At 42.1% G+C, this 21,557-nt stretch overlaps 1 protein-coding gene across 2 annotated transcripts in view; it reads right to left on the reverse strand.

The window, feature by feature from the left end:
• Window positions 1-5,631: 5,631 nt before the first annotated feature.
• The window catches only part of EGLN1 (egl-9 family hypoxia inducible factor 1), a 58,537-nt gene continuing 42,611 nt past the window's right edge, over window positions 5,632-21,557 (reverse strand). Inside the window, exons 2-5 of one of the 2 annotated variants that reach the window (XM_032608131.1) lie at window positions 16,945-17,064; window positions 11,876-12,012; window positions 9,213-9,280; window positions 5,632-8,185 (exon numbers count right to left, since the gene is read on the reverse strand). In XM_032608131.1, the coding sequence (XP_032464022.1) occupies window positions 8,121-8,185; window positions 9,213-9,280; window positions 11,876-12,012; window positions 16,945-17,064 (390 nt within the window). In that variant the 3' untranslated portion in view covers window positions 5,632-8,120. The remainder of the gene's footprint in view (window positions 8,186-9,212; window positions 9,281-11,875; window positions 12,013-16,944; window positions 17,065-21,557) is intronic. The other variant, XM_032608132.1, reaches the window with a different exon arrangement.

Here is a 21,557-nt window from a genome sequence, read left to right on the forward strand (position 1 = left end):
GCTTAGAGGAGTTTTAAGTAAATTAGAATGTCAAAGTGAAAGAGGCGCTGCATCTTCCTGCAGATTCAGTACCCAGCTGGGATCCCGTGCCTGGGGCACACGCGGTATCTCCTCTCACTGGGCTGCTTGGTGAAAAAGCGGAGCTCTTTGCAGTTAGTCCTTATTGAGGGGCAGTGGGTTCCTGCTGTTCTTTGTCTCAATTTTTTGTCCTTGAGGCTATTGGTGCCTTCTTAGCAATTTGTTGTGTTTGTTGTTGACTAAGTAGCATATCCACCAAATGAAGTGAAACTATCGGACAATTATTATTGCAGGTTAAATTGCCTGGGGAGTTGAAATTAACAGAAAAGGATGCAATGTGGAGATCAGCTCTGGTTTTCCTTTATTTTTCTAACATTCCACTAGAATGTTAGAAGTTATATAATTCCGTACACATCATCACACACCTTTTGATATGAAAAGTGAAAGACTTGATCTTCTTAAGTGACTCAGGAATCATCTCAATATTAAAATTTACACCGTTGTAGACTGTAAAGAAACAAGCCGCTGTTTGCTTTCTTCAGTTCTGGTGTTCATAAACCTACCAAAAGATTTATACCCTCTGGCTTAACTGAACACCAGATGGCGCTCTTAGTAAATTAAATTTCTCTGAAAAACCGAAGGCAAAAAGCAAAGCCAAAAGGATATAAGGGAGAAGCTTCAACGGGCATAGTAATTGCTAATTTTGACTCATAAAGGGAAACGGTAGGTTAGGATCTCAAGTCCTGAGAGAGGAGGGGACACAGCATGGCCAAGAGTGTGTGCTTGTTCAAACAAACGAGGACTGATCTACATGGCACCATAATCTCCCTAGACTCGTTTTCATTTCACCTTCCACGCTGAACACTTAACATGGCAAAACATGGTACTCCCCAACAGAATGTCTTCCAGACACGGTAGGACCTATACTTTCTACTGCTTTCAAAATCACAGTACTCTTCCTTTGAATGTCTGGCACTTATTTTGTTGTGTATCATCTAGGTTAGTCTGAAAGCTTCCTAGGACAGAATGTCCTTTGCCCCTGTATCAGAGGTCTAGAAGAAAGAAGAGGGGCCTGTTGTTAAATTCTTGGCGTTTCTCAACTTCCATTGTTACCTGCTTTTGCAAAAACATCTTAATGTAACACTGACTCTTCCCCATACTTCCCTGAAGAATCAAAGTTTGTATTTTCAAGATAGGATATTCTTAAGACCCAAATCATTCCAGGTTATAAGCATGCCTTGCAAACTAAATACATGAAAATCTGCATCTGCGTGAAAGGAACCTGGATTTTTTTAACAAAAGATTCCTCGCAGGATTCCTTTATGTATTTGTATACATTTAAAATAATTCCATAGGTAAGGTAAGATGCACCCAGACACCTTTTCAGTAGCATCTTAACATCAGATACTCAAATAGCCACCTCCATCCATAGGATCCCCGAAGGCAGGATGCAGTCTAGCTTCTTGGCGTGTCTGCGAGAGCCACCGTGGTGGTGATTTGTAGACTGTTCATTCTCATTGGTATAGCAGGCGTGTATGTGTCCATCCTGCTTTCCAACTCTTTGTGCCTATTTTATTCTGTACTTTGGGCTGCTTTCCTTTTTTTTTTTTTTTAATGACCTTCATTATATATTCAGTTGAATCTGTTCTTCCTGGGGTACCTCACAATTTAATCTTTTTAATTTTGTCATTTTCAATTTCTCTACTGAGTTACATCAGCTCTTGTCTCACAGCTTCCTGAGGAGTCTTTTGGACCACTTTTGTTCTGAGATTTTGAATTTCGAATTTCAGGTGTTAATTTTTATTTCCTGCCAAGTTCTGTTGGAGGATATTTAATTCACACCGAATATTGTTGCAGTTTTCTGCCTTATGGTTGAGGGGAGAATTTTCAGCAGCTCTACTTCTCGTCTTTTTTCTTCTTATAGATAGTAGTGTTTGTAGATATTTTCTTCCCTTTTCGGCTCATTTTGAAAGGTATCCTTTTCCTTAACTTGCAGAAAGTTGGTTCAATGTAGGCAAGGATGAGGGGTTTCTGATTCAAGAGTGTTTTCTTCTGTTGGAACAGTGAAATACGGTATTTCGCAGAGATGACACTTTTCTTTGTGAGGTGGTAGGGGCTTGGAGTCTCACCTGATTCTGTAATTTTACTTTTCTAAGACCCTTACTTCCTTCTTTCATTTTATCATCGAGCCTCCAGGAAACATCTCCCCCTGTCCCAGACACGGTACATTCCTCACACAGCCCCCTTCAATCTCATTCAGACTTCCCCTTGATGATCCCGTGGGCAGCGCTGCGATGCACTGGGGTGAGGCGTCAGTATCCCCATCACTCATGCTGGGGGCCCTGTGTTCTTGCCCTGTGTACTGCCACAGCTAGGCCCCCTGCCCTTGTCCCTTTACCATATAGTTTCCACCTGACTCTGCCTTCACAGGAATTCTGATGCCGGCTCTAGTTTCCCATGAGCTGAACTTTTTTCTGTGTCTCACGGTTATGCTGCAGGTACAGGTTATAGGTGACTTTGTTGGGAAGATAGTGAAAGAGATTCAGATTTAGGCAGCAACTACTATTCCTTGGAAAACCAGAAGCTCAAGTACTCCCCCCCTTAAATATGAACACACAAGCAAGAACTATCAGACCTGGAAGGAAAGCTTCTAACCTGACAGACAAAAATGAAATCAAACAGAAAAGAACGTTCAATCCTGTATCTGTTCAACAGAATAGGTTTTTCTACATTTAAAAAATTTAGAGAACATAAAAGAGAGCTCTTGAAAATTAAAAACGTGAGAGCAGACATGAAACCCTTGCGGGCAGAACTGAAAAAGACACGTCTCCTCGGTAAAGGACAAAGACGCAGAGGAAGCAGACGACAGCAGCTGGCTCAAACCTGAGGTGCACTGTCTGAACGACACGGGTTCAGAAAGAGCAGAGAGGGTGGAGGGGAGAAACAATTTAAGAAAATGTCCCCGAATGTACGGCACGGATTTACAGTTTGCAAACCTAGCGTATTGGTGGAGAACGGGTGACTGTAAAACGGTGGAGCCCTGGGGACAAAGAATTATTCCGTGAGCGTCCACAGAGGAAAAGCAGATGACATGTAAAGAGTTAGAAACAGGAACGGCTTCAGATTTCTCAGCATCCACACTGCAACTTAGAACCTGGACAGTGCCTTCAAAATTCTGAAGGATAATTATTTCCAAGCTAGATTTCTAAACTCAGGCAAGTTACCAATTAAATGTGAGGGTCAAGAAAAAAAAAAGACATTGGTCTCAGGAAACTGAGCTCTCACATACTCTTTCACAGAACGCGTTGAAGCCCAGGCCCACCAGATTGAGGAAGTAAACCAAGACGGAGGAAGACATGGGACCCAGGAAATGGGAGACCCAACGGAGAGTGGTGATAGGATCTCCAGAACAAGGTGGAAGGAGGTCTAGGGAAGGAAGCTGTGCGCCAGGCACAAAGGGCAACCACTCCGGGTTCCTGCAGCTTAGACGCCACAGGGGAAAACAAAAGATCAAGCAAGACATAAAGAAAAAAGTAAACTGGGAAAGTCATCATGGTTTATTCTGCGTCTCACCTTTGAATTAGCACAAATATATATATATATATATATATATACATATATATTTATATATGTATATATATATTTCCCCCCCCCCCCCCGCGGCTGCGCCGCGCGGCATGCAGGATCCTAGTTCCCCAACCAGGCATCGAACCCGTGCCCCCTGCAGTGGAAGCGCAGAGTCCTAACCACTGGATCACCAGGGAAGGACCGCCAGGGAAGTCCCAGATAGTCTAACATTAATGTGACCTAAGTTACAATGTAATTATGTAAGAAGATCGGGGAGGTGTGGCAGGGGCAGTAGAGGAGGGCTGGAGAGACACCTGTATTACCTTCCATGTGGGGAAGTTAGGAGATAAATGTCGGGCAATGAAGAATCAAGAATGTAGCGACGCGGGCTTCCCTGATGGCGCAGTGGTTGAGAGTCCGCCTGCCGATGCAGGGGACGCGGGTTCGTGCCCCGGTCCGGGAGGATCCCACATGCCGCGGAGCGGCTGGGCCCGTGAGCCATGGCCGCTGAGCCTGCGCGTCCGGAGCCTGTGCTCCGCAACGGGAGAGGCCACAGCAGTGAGAGGCCCGTATACCACAAAAAAAAAAAAAACAAGAATGTAGCGATGCAACTGTATTAAGAACTGGGCACACACCCAAAGAATCACTTAGAAGAGGTGAAATCTTTTCTCAGGAGGACACAAGGGGCTGTTTTCCTTAACAACCCCTACAGAACAAGCTGACTTAGCTACGTGTGCATTTATACCTTTGACTTAGTAAACTGTAAAGGCATTTTATAGAAAAGCATAGAAATGTAACAATTTTGGCAGAAAAAGGCCTAATCTCAATGAAAGAGAGGTCTCATCCAGTAACTCCGTATCCAGTAACCTCTACAACACCTGTTCAGAGCGCAGAAATTATCCATTTGATAAGAAGAGCTTTAGCCGCCTGCAGCTGTGTAGGCTCTCCCTGTCTTATGAACTGGTTTATATTTAAGTGTTTTCTACTTGTAAAACTCTTCCCGGCTCATGAGGCCCCGCCCTTTATACATATCATTGGTCCAATGGTCCGTCCTTGAGCACTGCCATGTTTCAGGTGAAATTTACTTGCTGGTCAACATCATGAGAAGACTCTGCCTTAAAATCAACGGCAGAATCTGGAGAACGCATTCCTGGCATTAAGACGTCTGAAAACCTATTCTTGAAGCAGTGGAGACTGGGTACTTCTGAAAGTCCATGTACAATTATATTATCAAATATATGGTATAAATACATATAATTGCCATCCACAACCGAGATACGCTCTCATCCTTGAACCCTGTGTGTCTTGGGAATAATGTGTGTTTCATTTAGGTCACACACGACTCTTAAGACTGGAGCTACTGTGCTTGTTTTCAGGTGAAAAGGGCTCCGAAGGTCACGCAACTAAGTGGCTGAGCCAGAACTAAGCAGATTTGTCAATCCCGGCTGTGCTCTTTTACCACACTACCAAATTGAATTAAGTCTTCGTCCCTAGCTCATCTGCCCTCTCCTTTAATCCACGCAGCTATATTTCAGCACAACCGTCCAAATGCCCTAGGATAGGTTGGGATATAACAAAAACACCATACCGAAAGATATTTTAAATAAGAGATACATGAACTTGCATATTGACCTCATACTGTGAGAGCTCGTCAGTTTCTTGCATACACACATAGGACACCTGTGACGGTCAGCGATAGAACCTAGTGGCCCTTCCTTTTTGCAGCAGAGGGGCGACACAGATATGCTCGACAGCGTAAAAATCCTAGTAAAAGGGCAAGAATCCAAATGTTGAGAATCCAGCCAGAGGTCACGGAGCCCGTGGACCCAGTTCAGCTACTCCCAGGATGTTGCTGAAATTGTCTGACGCCCGTGTTTACTGTTCTCTCTCTTCCCCCTGTTATCATGTATAAAAAGCAATACCAAACGCTCTGGACCGAACCAGGGATGTGTGATAGAAAAGCACATTATCTGACGGAAGGGCCCATTAAGAAAGTCAGTGTATGATAAAGGATTAAAAAAAAAACAAGACAGGCGGAAATAAGCATAATTTTTTCAAGAACATTTATACATCTTTTTAATTAGATTAGCTTTACAAGCATCTTGAGAGCTTTTTCATAATGAAACGCCGCTTCTCAAATTACATGACTTTATAGTCTATCTGTAGATGAATCCTCAAATTCTTTGCCTGCTGTGGATAAAGGTCTGTGTTTTAATGGCTGGTTAATATGGTGAATGAAAACAGCATTAGAAGCTTTATCTTTAACCAGGATTAAACACATATAGGCCACAAAAAGTTTTAAGTTTTGTTTTATATAGAGTCCTGCTTGGTGACAAGTTAACGGTCCCACTAACATGAAATGAACAGATTTTAAATGGATATTAAAGGAATGGCTATCCCGATTTCTCAATCCTTTCACAACAATCTCCAAGAACTTATATAAACTTTTCCAAAAACAAAAAACAAAAAAACACAAAAAACCAAAACTTAAAACCTGTCTGGTGAGCAAAACCCACAGGTAGTAGAATCTGACACTTTGCACAACTGCAGAGAAACACATCTGAATGACACAGGGGCTCCCAGATTAAAAGGCTGTTGCTGCACACCTTCACAGACAAGCCTCCCATCCACATCATACGATTTCTACTAGACCTAAAAATAACAGCGCTTTTTGAGTTGTGGCCTCAGGCAGCGCACTGCACCGCAGGCCAGGTGGCAAAGACAACTTGCGCTCGGGGAGTGTGGAGGGCAGGGGGCAGAGGCACTTACTGTCGAGACGCTCCGCTGTATTCTATGGAACTAGGAGAGGAAGCGGAACGAAACTGCACGCGGGCGAGGAAAAACAACAGTCAACTGTAATTGTCTCCTGCAAGTTCTTCGGAAGTGAGATCACAATACTGACTATTCAATCCCACCCTAAGTCCACACTGTCAGTTCACTAAACAATTTTTTTTTTCATGTTTTACATGAACAATAGCAATCTTTTAATAAAAATTACTGAGCTTTCCATAGAAAAGGTCTCTAATTGAGTACAAACTATACAGATGCTAAAACTGTCATAGGTTGAAATATACAGAAATATTTCTGTACACTCACATTATTTTGGCAAAGAAAATTAAGGATAGAGATAGAAAACTGAAGTGGGCAAAGGTCTTACACCCATAATTCACGCAAAATACAGATACCACCCTTAGGGCTTTGCTGAAGAGCCTAGGAAACTGAAGTCTAAGACACCCATCCTAATTCAGGTGTTAAATAACAGAAGTCTGGGAGGCCTTGTGTGATTTTGTAGTATTCCCTCTTTTTTTCCTGAAAAGTGAAAAAGCAAACTCATGAAACGTAAAAGTATCTGTTTTTCTGCTTTTTTGTGTTTGTAAGCTAAACATCCATCTTTCGGTACTGACGAAGAGCGTCATGTCTGGGGAGTGTGTCAGCAGTGGTCTGAGGCGTCACTCACATTAAGTCTCTACCAACACCGTTCAGTCTGAATGCGCACAGTCTCCCCTTGACGTTACCCAACAGGAACGAGGTGCTGATCTGCTGACCAGATGGGCACAGGAGTAGGAAGAAAACGTTAACAGCAAAATTGAAAGTACAATCAACTTGACGGGAAGCAAAAGGAAAAGTCTTAGGAAAGGGGACAGTATCTTCTACATCTATAGGATATATATACCTGAAAGCATAAGAAAGCCCTTCATCTTGGGAACTTGATGCTGAGGATAACCTCAAGTTCATTTAGTGCCAGTCACTTTAGTTTTTTTTAAATGTAACTTAAAAGATAAAACCTTTTTACTGTGTATTTTTTTCTTATAAAGCATGAACTAAAAGTTATTGGTAGTAAACGGTGATGGTTTTACTGTTATGTTTCACTACTAACAATGTCAGGAAAACAACAGCAGCAATTTTTAAGAGTCCAAATTAGTGTAAGACAGGACACAAAACAATCGGATTTTTCAGCTGGTGATTAAAGTGCTCCTTTTCTTATTTTAAGTAAAAAGAAAATTAAAGTAATCATTAGTCACTGGCAACAATCATTATAAGAGGCCTCTTAGGGCAAAATTTAATAGTACGAAGAGGTTTACAAAAATAGATTGATGCTATTTTGGGGAATAATACTGTAATTTTTTTCTCAATTCAGTTTTGATAAATTGTACCTGATCATATAAAAAATTACTTCAAATTCAAACTTGACTATATAAAAAAGGGAGAGATGAAATGAAGTCAGCTAGATGACAGATCTGGCAAAATATAAGAATGAAAAAATTCTACCTAGGGCACTTATTTCATGTCCAGATGTAAATACCACTTTCAGCTGATAACTTATATTCCTCCCAATCACAGGTTTGGAGTCAATCATGCAGTACAAAGCCACACAGTCAAAATCTTCATTTTGATGCAACACAAAAAAGTTGTTTGTTTCCTTAAATTGCCAACTGGTGGTCTATTTTCTTTGTCCCATTTATTCGTATTCACAAGTTAACAAACAGCGTCAATAATTACTGCAGATGAAGTGGGGTATTGCTGGATCAAAGGCTCTATAAGACGTCTTTACTGATTGAATCGGAAGGCTTATTGAGTTCAACCCTCACACCTTTTTCACCTGCAAGGTAAAAAAAAACATTCATTCATTCAGTAAGCACCAGAGTACTGCTTCCCACTAAGTTCCTCACAGTACGCACAGCGTTTCAGCTTTGCAAACACACATCATCTGAAAATGATCACGCTTGCACTTCCAAAAGTTACCCTCGGGACTGTATTACGAGGCATGCACAGACGCTGAACTAGTAAACCCTCAAAGGGAAAAATCATTCTCTACACAGAGAGAATGATTTTTGTCTCCTTTTATTTGAAAAGCAAATCAAACTGCTGTAAGAGCACAGCGTGTTCAGCATCACTGAAAGCACACTACTAGGCTTCTGTCACAAATAAAATTTTAAAAATACACAGAAAAGGCGTGAACATTCACCTTTCAGAGTTTTATAAAAGGCTGATGTGGGATTATCAACGGGCTCATGAATATACAGCTAGTTAGATCAGTAATATGAACGCACTTGAGCAGGTTTGTGGAGATACAAGGTAGGGTTAAAGACAAGACAGGTCAGTGGTCCATCCGATGGAAACCTCAGACCCAACCGCTCCAGGAGATAACCTGTAACTGGGGGTGACCTATGGACGCCACTGGCAGACGTGGACTCCACATGCCTGTCTGCTTTACTGATTTCAGCATGTCAATTCATCCCCTTTGTATTAATTTTCTTCATGTCCACATTTTACACGGCAGACCTGGAGTACTCTTCAGAGCACGTACATCTAACACGGAAAGGATATTATTACCTTTCCTCTGTGGGGAGAATGAGAGGAAGCCAGCCTGTGACTGAAAAGGATTATCACAGAAAAACTCAGCTTGGACTCAAATGATTTTCCCAGACCTCTTTGTCTCAAACTTTCCTCATCTTTGGGCAATTGTGACGGTTCAAGATAACAATGAAGATGACTTAAGAGCAGCCCTCTTAAATAGGGGAATTAAGAATCAGACGGAAACAAGGAGCCAGTCTTCTGGCTCACGGAAAGCCCTGCCTGGCTGCGGGGTCTCTTCCTTCCGGTGTACCCTGGCCCCAGATGTTTACCTGTTAGATATTTTACTTTAGCTCGTGCTCTCTCATCTGCATCAAAATACCAAACAGTTATTGCGTACCTAAAAGAAAATTCAGAATAGGGTAAGAATGATCACACTGGGGAAAACAAAGCGTATTCTGTTGCAAAGGTCTACTAAAACTTGTAACGCCAAAATAATGCCTAACTTGGGGTAACATCAGATGATAAGGGAGCGGAGCAACAACCCACTCACTTAACCAGTAGTCCCAGTGCTCAGGAGTATGGCAGAGAGCCAGGAGTTGCTAAAATTTATGTTGCAGAGTTGACGAGTTTTTATGACTTTCTTAACACCTACTTAACCTACTTGATTATCTGTTTTGCAAGCCCACAGCAGATCAGAAACAGACAGTAAGAAGGTAAGAGTGGCTGTTACAGAAAAAGCACGCTATCAATAGCACAAGTTCTAAAAGAAAAGCAGAGAAACAGAGAAGGACTCAAGGCCAGGGGCCCTGTAGAGCAAGGGAGGGCTAAGTCTCCACCACTTCTGAGGACATCACTACACACATACCGGCAAAGAATCGTGATGGGGGTTTACAATTTTACAACCTGGAGTCATCAAGAAACTTAAATTATGCTAAGAATGTTTTAGGATTTTTATCAAAGCAATTATACTATGTTTTGTTTCATTTTTCTGAAAATTTCATCACTCACTTGGAGTATCTCATTTCACAAATACTGAAGAATCTCTGGTTTATTAAATACCACTTAGTTACAGCTTTCGGTACCAATAACGTGGGAAATGTGCACACACCACAGGACGTGGAAGCACGCTGCACGTGACCAGCGCCTGAGTAGGACGCAGCCATCGGTCAGAGTGTCCTGCGGCTTCTGGCCAGTGTTCGCTGGGGGCAAAGCAACACTGATCAAATGAGCCAGCAAACGTGGCAGAACTAAATCCTGTAACGCGGTGGAAGCAACGAGTCAAAGGCAGAGGAGAGTGGAGGCTGGGAGTCTGGGCAGCGGGGGAGGCCGAAGCCCCAGGCCACTCAGCTGCAGCTCTGGGTCTGGCCTCCCGGCTTCCAGAGCTCCAGCCCCTCCCCTACCACGCAGCCTCTTCTGTCCTGTCGGCGGCCGTGGCAACAGGGAAGGTGCACAGACAAACACTTTGGTACGTCTTCCGCACCTGCCCTACACTTTCAGTTACTTAGTCATCAGAGTTCTAACACCTGCCCCAAGGCCTTCCCAGAAGACAGCTGTAGAGTAGCAGGCGTGGCTCTGCCTCCCCTGCCTCTCCCTCCAGCCATCTGTTTAGAGGCCCCTCGTCCCCACGTCCCCCTCTGCTGGGACTTCCACAGCCGCCCCCGCTCCCGGCAGAGGCCGACGCTGCCCTACTCCCCGCTCCCCTCACTCCAGGCCCAGTGGCGATTCCAATTCAACAGCCCTGTCTCCCTCCTGCAAACCCCTGGAGCACTCCCTAATCGTCTTGGCATCTATTTACCACCTAAAATGTCGGTTCTGTCTTCATCTAGAAAGGCTACAGCCACACCGTATTCGAGATTCCATAAAAAGCAAGGTCTGTGAAGCGGTCTCTAGGGCAGAGACGGGCACCGGGGGGACGGGAGGCGAGGCGGGGATTCAGGACGGCGTGCCGTGTGATGTGACGGGACCCCCGGCCTCCACCCAGGGATTCTTTTGGCCGCTAGCCACACCGCTCAGCCGGCACTCGCTATGATGAATTACGGCTGAGGCAACATGGCTCGGAGAGAAGCCAGAAGGAGGGACAGGTGACAAAGTCTTCAGAGCTTGAACCTCATCAAATGCTGGCCCGTCTCTAACATCATTATCAAGAGGCAGCTCTTCTCCCAGTGTATCTAAGGGATCTAGGCAAATGCATGCCAGTGATTCACTACTGTAAGGTTCAAAGTCCCTTCTATAATGAAAAATAGGTATTTAAAAAGTAGCACTTTTTCCCCCAAATATTCATTTTGATAACAATGTCTGTAACATCTTCCATTTTAATAGTCTAAACATTTTAATTGGGTCATGGTTAATGGTAAAAAGAAATGTTTTTAAGAATACGTTAAACATAATAGGTTTAGAAAACTAAACTTTGTAGGAAGAGAGTGTAACGTAGAAAATAACGCAGAGGAGCGCGTAACAAGCCTAACAGACGCTTACTGTTAAAGCTGAAGGGTGATCTTTCTAACATTAACTCCCAAATACCTCTTCTCCACTTGTCTTTGCTCTACTCTTCTTCCTCTGTATTTCTGCTCTCTGGTTATGTGTTTTTCTCTCTTCTGTATCGTTTTTCTACGTCATCCCTCTGCCCCCCACCCCTGCCGGACCACCTTTAACAAAGTTGCCCTTTCCCTTCTCTATCTAATCTTTATTCCCCAAGTGAATACTCTCACCAGATCCGAGAACAGATCACAGTTAAGGGAAGACGTGAGCCCCGTGCTCCCCTGACTGACCCCAGACATGGAGTGGCTGTGCAAAGAGACTCACAAGCGCTTGGTACCAACTGTGAATCAATCTTACAGAATTATTCCAATTAAACAGTTACGACCGAGGCCCTCTGGTAAAGGCAGGTGAAGAGCAGGAAAGTACGCGTTAGAAAATGTCCGTGTTCACCCCAGCCACCCCCTCCCATCCTACATGCTCTTGACCACTTCTTCCCGAAGGGGAGGAGTACTACCTTGTAGCGTATGCTGGCTGCACTTCATGAGGGTTGCGACGGTCGGACCAGAAAAACAGCAGTCTATCAAACCTGGGTTCAATGTCGGCAAACTGGGCCTTGCCTTCCGGGAAAATTCGAAGTATACCTCCACTTACCTAGGAAAAGGGCCAAATGTGTAAGCGTGAGTGACCAAGAATGCTACAAAATTAAATTTAGGGGGGGAAAGACCAATTCAGGATATCCGAAGTCTTAAATCAATTATTCACAAACATATCTCGGTTAACGAGGTGGGAAGGTGAGCCGAGATTTCAAGTACATGCGCCAATCAATACAAGGAAACATTTGTTCCTTCTTTTAGAGAATTTTGTAAATACTTGATGAGACAGATGTATATGATCTGAACTCAAAAGTCTTAAAATGACACTTGAAAGCCTGAAAAAGTAGTAAGCATTTCTTATTTATGTATGGTGATGACCTGCTTAACCTACTCTTAAAAATGTATCCATATCTAGTCATGTTGACTAAATTACTACAAATGGTTTAAGTATGTCAAAGAACTAGCTCTTTGCCCTTGCCAAATCTAATGCCTCTTATTTAAGGAACTCACTAAATCAGTAGCAAGTGTCATTTATCATCAGCGCTGCAGTCATTATTAGAAACTGTAGCTCTCCCTCCCCAGACTGGGCCTGACACATCGATGACTCCCTGCCTATACAACTGGACTCCCTTCACAAAGGATCATTACTATTTACCCCAGCAAAGATCCTTCTCTGTTTGGACCAGATGGACTCACCTATTCATTCCAATACTGACTGGATGTCTATTGTTCTGGGCCCTGTCCTGGGCCCTGGGTGCAGAGTAGGAAATAATTCAGACAGATGTGGTCTTTGTGGTAATTATAATCTGGGTGGGGGGGAGTAAAGCGAGGTAAACCTGACCCAAGTGAGTAGCTCTTCACCCTTGGAAAACTCAACTCCTAACAGGTAGACTCTTAAACTGAAAGGCACATTGATACTTGATCAAGACACCGTGGAGGCTGGGCCTATTCCTCGGTTCCACTACAGCCAGAGAAGCTGTTTACAGGCTCACTGTCAAGTAAGGTAGATTCAAGCTACCCGGTTCCCTTGCCTTCCTTCCTCAGGTTCCAGCATTGTTCCGAGCGACTGCCAAAGCACTCATGCAGACATCTTTTAAAGGAGCTCTAGACTGTGACCGAGAACATGCCTCTTTTCTCTCCCCCTGCCCTCCGCCCTTTCACTGGAGTCACCGGGAATACCACAGGCCATCTGCTGAAAATGTTCAGAAACATGTAGTTGAAGCTACCAGTCTTCCTCTGGGAAACTTTCCCTGATCCCTGAATTAGGCGGGCTCCCACGTGCTCCCACAGCAATCTGTCCTGCACTTGGCAGCGCCAACTGTAATCGTCCGTCTACTGATCTGTACCCTCCACTCCAGCCCAAGCTCTAGGAGGGATAGTTCTATTCCTGCTGTTTCCAGCACCCAGAACAACTTCTGCCACAGTGTACATATTCAGTGCAATCTTGCAGTGAAAGTTTTCAGTTTTACATATAAAAATACTGAAGATTTTTTTCTGCTTATACGCTAATTTAAAAACAACGTATTAATGACCTTGGACAGGTCATATAAAAATTATAAGATCAGCCTACAAAGAACCTAGATTCTAACAAAATGTAAAATTTAAGAGTTGATCAAACATATTCCTAGTTTTCTAGATACAAAATCGGAAAAAAAATTTAAATTCTAACCAAATTTATAGCAATTTGTTTTGTGCGTTGGGCTCAAGGTGAATTACCAAATTTATGTCTCTATTTCAAACTTTAAAAGCTATAACAAAAAACCATGTTTGTTGACATAATGCCTCAAAATATACTTAGCAGTAAAACTTACCTCTACTTTGAACTTGGAGTAGAACAGAGGAAATTCTTTTTTTCTTCCCAGAAAAGTAACATTTTTTACTTTTAACTACTTGTCACACTTCTATAATACTTTCTATTCTTGCATTTGTTTTGTTACTTGCTTTTTTTTTTTTAATTCTAAACTTTATTCATTTTATTGAGGTATAGTTGATTTACAATATTGTGTTAGTTTTAGATGTACAGCAGAGTGATTCGGTTATACACATGTGTGCATATCTATATTCTTTCTTAAAAATTCTTGCCGATTATAGTTTATTACAAGATATCGGATACGGTTCCCTGTGCTATATAGTAAATCCTTGTTTCCCTATTCTATATACAGCAGTGTGCACCTGTTAATCCCATACTCCCAATTTATCCCTCCCCCCTTCCCCTTTGGTAACCATAAGTTTGTTTTCTATGTCTGAGTCTGTTTCTATTTTGTAAATAAGTTCATTTGTAATATTCTTTAGATTCTACATGTAAGTGATACCATATAATATTTGTCTTTCTCTGTCTGACTTACTTCACTTAGCATGATAATCTCTAGGTCCATCCATGTGGCTGCCAATGGCATTATTTTGTTCTTTTTTGTACCTGAGTAGTATTCCATTGTCTATATGTACTGCATCTTCTTTATCCACTCCTCTGTTGATAGACCCTTAGGTTGCTTCCATGCCTTGGCTATTGTAAGTAGTGCCGCTATGAACACTGGGGTGCATGTATCTTTTTGAATTACAGCTTTCGTCTTTTCCAGATACCTGCCCAGGAGTGGGATTGCTGGATCATATGGTAACTCTTTTTAATTTTTTAAGGAACCTCCATACTGTTCTCCATAGTGGCTGCACCAATTTACATTCCCACCAACAGTGCAAGAGGGTTCCCTTTTCTCCACACCCTCTCCAGCATTTATTATTTGTAGACTTTATGATGATGGCCATTCTGACCGTTCTGTGAGGTGTTACCTCATTGTACTTTTGACTTGCGTTTCTCTGATAATTAGTAATGTTGAGCATCTTTTCCTGTGTCTGTTGGCCATCTGCATGTCTTCTTTGGAGAAATGTCTACTTAGTTCTTCTGCCATTTTCTGGTTGGGTTGTTTGTTTGTTTTGTTATTGAATTGTATGAGCTGTTTGTACATTCTGGAAATTAAGCCTTTGTCGGTCGCACTGTTTGCAAATATTTTCTCCCAGCGCACAGGCTGTCTTTTCTTTTTGTTTATGGTTTCCCTTGCTGTGCAAAAGCTTTTAAGTTTGATTAGGTCCCATTTGTTTATTTTTGCTTTTGTTTCTATTGCCTTGGGAGACCGACCTAAGAAAAACATTGGTACGATTTATGTCGGAGGATGTTTTGCCTGTGTTCTCTTCTTGGAGTTTTATGCTGTCATGTCTTATATTTAAGTCTTTAAGCCATTTTGAGTCTATTTTTGCGCATGGTGTGAAGGTGTGTTCTAACTTCACTGATTTACACGCGGCTGTCCAACTTTCCCAGCACCACGTGCTAAAGAGACTGTCTTTTCTCCACTGCATATTCTTGCCTGCTCTGTCAAAGATTAACTGACCATAGATGTGTGGGTTTGTTTCTGGGCTCTCTATTCTGTTTCACCAATCCATATGTCTGTTTCTGTGCCAACACCACGCTCTTTTGAGTACCCTAGCTTTGGAGTATAGTCTGAAGTCTGGGAGGGCTGTGCCTCCAGCTTTGTTCTTTTTCCTCAGGATCACTTTGGCAATTCTGGTTTTTTTGTGATTCTATATGAATTTTAGGATGATCTGTTCTAGTTATGTGAAAAATGTCATGGCTAATCTGATAGGGATTTCATTAAATCTGTAGACTGCTTTGGGTTATATGGCCATATTTTAACTATATTAATTCTTCCAATCCAAAAGCATGGAATATCTTCCCTTTTCCTTGCATCACCTTTGATCTCCTTTATCAGTGTCTTATAGTTCTCAGCATATAAGTCCTTTACCTCCTTGGTTAGATTTATTCCTAGATATATTCTTTTTATGATGTGATTTTAAACAGAATATTTTTTACTTTCTCTTTCTGGTATTTCATTGTTAGTGTAAAGAAATGCAACAGATTTTTGTATATTAATCTTGTATCCTGCTACCTTGCTGAATTCATTTATCAGTTCTAACAGTTTCTGTGTGGAATCTTTAGGGTTTTCTACATAGAGTATCAAGGACAGAGGAAATTCCTTAAATCAGTATATGATATGGAAAGATGACTGGATCACCGTGAGCATACTCTAAGTTTTAGGATTTGCTTTTAGAACAGGACTAAGTTTTTGTACATTTAAGACCTCGTGATTTCCATTTATGTGTGTATGCATGTGGTGGAAGAAGGTGTTTTAAAGGTTATTTGATTTTTTTTAAATTACCTTGGCTACACAAGTGTGTTCACTCTCTGAAAATCCACTGGGCTATACATTATGTTCACTTTTCTATTTAAATATTTTGCTTCATTACATGTAAGTAAAAAGAGATTTTTTACAAAAATCAACCAAAAATTAGTTTATACAACCTCCAGTGCAATAATACATGACACACTTCTAAAGTTTAAATCACTTAAACTTAAGTGAAACTCAGGCTGATGTTAAGGGAATAAATATTTGCAACATGAGAAATTGGATACGCTGCACATTCTAACTGGTTTTACAGGATTTTTCAGTACCGATAAACTAGCTTTTCATAATCCGGGGACAAAGAAATCCTGCCTCCAATATCCCATAGCCCAGTGCCAGACAACACCTCTGCAACAATGCAAAGCACGAAATGCAGGCGCTAAAGAGCAAATAACTCTTCATAATCATAATACATAATCTCCCGCAAAAGTCATGATAAAACGAACACTCTCAGAAGTGTTTTTATAGAAACTACTAGAAGGGATATTATTTTAATAAAAGATACTTTTGTTAAAGTTAGATTTTGGATATGAATGTTTCAACATCCGAAATAAAGGAATCTACTTTTTGAGCTCTATTAGGATCTGTTTCATGTTAACGAAGATCCACTCCTAATACCTGAGTGAAACATACCTAAGGAGAAATGTTTAACTGTTCCACGTTTTAAAGACAGTCTCACCTATGAGGAGTATGAATCTTAACACTACTTGTGAGGAAAAAATACCTGTAAGAAAAAAAAAATGCTCAATGAGGTGGCATACCTTGGCATCCCAGTCTTTATTAAGATAATATATACATGTCACACATCTTCCATCTCCATTTGGATTATCGACATGACGTACATAACCCGTTCCGTTGCCTGGATAACAAGCAACCATGGCCTGTAATAATAATAATAATAATAATAATAAATTTTAAAGTCCACGTATGAATAAAAAGGGAAAACAGCTTACAGCAAAGATCTCTGATTTTTGGCTACTCTGACTTAAGCTTAAATTCTTTCTCTAATAAAAATCATGTTTGTAAATAGAAGAGGTAAAAATCTTCTATGTTGACATTAAGAAAAAACACAGGGTAGGCTGGTGAACAATGCAAAGTGTGGTGAATTCTGCCTCACAGTGATGGGAAAAGCTGATGTGGAAGGATCGGAAAGCCTGCAGGACCCTCTTTCGTGATCCGTCACTCATGCCGATAATCAAGATCAGGTGGGCTTTGTCCTGCTCCATGGGAGATGGCCACCCTCCCTGAGCTCGCCACAGAACACCTGCGTTACCGTCCGACAGTCACACACATCCTCTGATACCATCTCTGAGTGGTACCAATTTGGATAGGCACAATTTAGAAGATCAACTCCAAACACTAACTCATTTAATGTCAGTGATTTTTTAAAAAAGGCTAAATGACAAATTAGCATGTGACGAACCCCTCTTCAAATCAGAAAGTCATTTTTTCACTCAGATTATAACAAGATGTAGTTCAGAAGACGATTGGGTTTAAGCATGAAGGCGTAAGAGAGGCCCAAAATAAAAAGCACCAAATAACTTGCATGTCCTAGAAATGTAGTGCATTATAATGAAGTGAAATCAGTAAGGGTAATTTTTTTAAAATCTCAGGAATTACGAAGAAAACAAAAACAAAGATGCTCAAGATTACCAGTTATTCTTGAAATTCTTTATTTCTCTAATTTCTCCACGTGTTAAAGTTAATGGGTAAGTATTAATGTCAATGAATTAGTATAGTCATCAAACAGTAATTAAATTACATCATTATTTAAGATAAATGGCAAATGCTAATTTTTAAAATTCCTAAGTGAACAAATAACTCTGTTCTATCTCTGAGGGACTAGAAAGCATTTTAAACCTGAATGCTTAAAAAAAAAAAAAATCACATTTTCATAGACACCTGGACCTACTGCTCTTTATAAGAAGAATTTTTGGTGAAGATTACTTATGTCTCTATTTTTCGTAATTCTAGACAGACTTTAAACCCCTCTTCTTGTGACCTGAGGTTGTAATAAGAGGGAGAATGACATGTTTCTTGCATTTAATAATGCTCAATAAAAGATAAACCCAATTTCCTTGTCATTAGCTGCAAAGGAAAGGCATATGTAGCGGACCTTGAACATTAACTATAAAAAGGTACTAATTTAATAATGCAACTAATCCATATATGATTAATCGAGACAATTATGGTAAATTACTTGATACATTCTTATCAACAAAAAAGAAGGAAAAAAAAAAGAAAAGAAGAAAAATCAACCTGAACTCTTCCCTAAGGAGTTCTCATCTCAAGAAAGTTTACTCAGGCCTCCCTCTGACTATCTGGTTTTTTTTTTTTTTTTTTTGCGGTATGCGGGCCTCTCACTGTTGTGGCCCCTCCCCCTGCGGAGCACAGGCTCCGGACGCGCAGGCCCAGCGGCCATGGCTCACGGGCCCAGCCGCTCCACCGCACGTGGGATCCTCCCAGACCGGGGCACGAACCCGCGTCCCCTGCATCGGCAGGCGGACTCTCAACCACTGCGCCACCAGGGAAGCCCCTGACTATCTGGTTTTTAACCTCAGCATTTCTCGTGTAAGAACAAACGGGAAAATCTTTCTTCGATCATCCACCCCACCCCACCCCACCCCACCCCACCCCTCCATTTAACAAACACCTCTTGAGCACCTACTATGTACATGAAAGGGCCTGGGGCTAAAATGATGAACAAAGTCTCTTGCTTTCATTTATTATGGAACTCAGCATAGTGGGGTAAATAATCAACAAACATATATAACGTGATGTTAGGTAGCGATGATTTTCTTCATATCTTACGAAAAGATAACACATTATTGACTGGGGGATTTTTGCAGAAACTAACGTCTGTGGCGTTAATACATCTCCGGTCAATAATGTGTTAAGTTGAAGGATACAGAAAATGACAGAACGATACTCTGACCGCTCTGAGGATCTAACACTGAGCAGAGATGAAAGGAAGGGAGTGGCGAGTCGCGTGTCCGTGTGCGGGGTGAGCACGTCCGGCAGAGGGCCCACGGGCACGGAGGCAGCAGTGGCGTGGCAGGCGGAGGGCAGCAGCAGGACAGCTGCAGGAAAAGGAGCGAGGGCAGAGGATGGTCGGAGGGGGTCCAGCAGGCCATGGTGAGGACTCTGGATACTGCTCTAAAAGTGACAGGAGGCCAATGGAGGACACATCTGATTAATGTGTGAAGGTGGTCAGTTTAGACTCTGTATGAATAAAAAATAACAACTGCAATACCCTCAACGTCACCCACTACCTAACATTCACTGGACGTTTACTATTTGCCAAGCGGTACTCTAAGTAATTTACGTATAATAACTTATCTGACACAACTGTATGAGGTAACTAGTACCGTCCTCCTCCTCGTCATTTACCTGTTAAGGAAACTGAGGCCCAGAAAGGTTAACTCATGTTCTTAATGACATACGACAGCTGACCCAGGTATGAATGCAGGCAGTCTGGTTTAAGAACCCGTGTAACTGACCACTGTACTAGACAGTGGTGTGTGTGCTGGGGGACTGGGGGTGGATAGTGAAAAAAGAAGACTGCTAATTGGCTACTGCAGTTTGTTTCTAGGAGAAAAACAAAAAAGAAGCTGACCAGGGTGGCAAGGTGGGATGTATTCTGAAGACAGAAAAGCAACATGATGTGCTCAGGGACCGGAAGCGGAGAGTAGGGAAGAGACAAGGATGACTGCAGGTTTCGTTTCAGCCTGTGTAACTGAATGAATGGAGCTAACTATTTACCAAGACGGAAACACTAGGTGAAAGAGTGGTTTTAGTAACATGCACAGGGTAGGAAAGGAGTTTCTCAGCAACAGTCACGATGAGCCAGACATCCCAGAGTGGAACAGAATTGAAGACACCAGGATTATGCCTCAAGATGGGACCTGTTTGTGTCAGTCACTTCTACTCCGCTTTCCTTAGGGTTACTGGAGGTACCTGGGGGTGGCCCCCGGTAGCGGGGGGTCCAGTGAAATGAGAAGAGGCCAAACATTTGTTTGGTCTTGCCCCAGCCTTCAACTAAGGGCAGCATTTATCTGTGTCCTTTGAATTCCAAGTGAGACTTTTGGAAAAAATAAAAGATGCAATAAAAGCTTTAAACAATTGTATTAATTAAATTTTGCAATCCCTGATATAGCTCACTCACGCCCACCTAAATGTATTATCTGAGGTGCCATTACCACTTTAGCCTGGCCTGCTGTTCCCTAGATCCCTTTAGCTCTGCTCTGGTGGCAGGGACGCTACCAAATGTAGAGAAAGGAAGGAAGGAGAAGGGGATCAGTGATACACAGGGCCTGCATTTTATCTGCCAGCTTGACCTGTCAATACCAGCCGCAGGAAAGGCAGTAGTACGTTAGGACAACTGTAAAAGGATAAAATGCAAACCACCAGCGTAACCCAGCGAACTAGACGGCCTATCAATAATTACAGCTAACTGCGGGTGGCTATAAAATAAGAGTGACGTGTGAAGGAGAAGGAAGCAAGGCGACCCTGACCCCAGAGCACAGACAAGCCGTTCCGTGCCTATAACTAGAGACTCTAAGAGGAAAAGGGAGAGCCAAGCATACCCAGAAAGAGCAGATCGCCACGGAAAAACCTGAGACCCGAAAGAGCCACACTCCTAGAGGTTCTGGGGAAAGATAAATTTTGTAGGAAACATGCAAAGATTTGGAAGGGTCATAAATTCATTCAAGTATCTGTGTGGCCTAAAAATGACACAGTGAAACAGCACTTAGCAATTCATGTGTGTCCTGAGACTCCTCCCCACTTGGATTCTAGAAAACATAAAAAGGTATTTCTATAACATCTCATGAAATCTGGAAGCTGTTATCTTTAAAGTAAGTATTCATATTTAAATAAAGTTATCCTTAGCTATGGTTTGGATTATCAAAATTTAAAGTTCCTTAAATGTAACATAGTGCTTCCAGGTTTGAAATAATATTTACACTTTACGTCTTAACTGGTAATTTTGTTTTCCTGGTATATATATATATTTTTTTTTTTTTTTTTTTCGCGGTACGCGGGCCTCTCACTGTTGCGGAGCACAGGCTCCGGACGCGCAGGCTCAGCCGCTCCGCGGTATGTGGGATCTTCCCAGACCGGGGCACGAACCCGTGTCCCCAGCATCGGCAGGCAGACTCTCAACCACTGTGCCACCAGGGAAGCCCTATTTTTTTTAATTTTAAAAAAAATTTATTTATTCATTTTTGGCTGCGTTGGGTCTTCGCTGTGATGCCTGGGCTTCTCACTGCGGTGGCTTCTCTTGTTGCGGAGCACAGGCTCTAGGCACGCGGGCTTCAGTAGCTGTGGCTCGTGGGCTCTAGAGCGCAGGCTCAGTAGTTGTGGCTAGTTGTGG

The sequence above is a fragment of the Phocoena sinus genome, chromosome 16, assembly GCF_008692025.1.
Source record: "Phocoena sinus isolate mPhoSin1 chromosome 16, mPhoSin1.pri, whole genome shotgun sequence".
NCBI lineage: Eukaryota > Metazoa > Chordata > Mammalia > Artiodactyla > Phocoenidae > Phocoena > Phocoena sinus.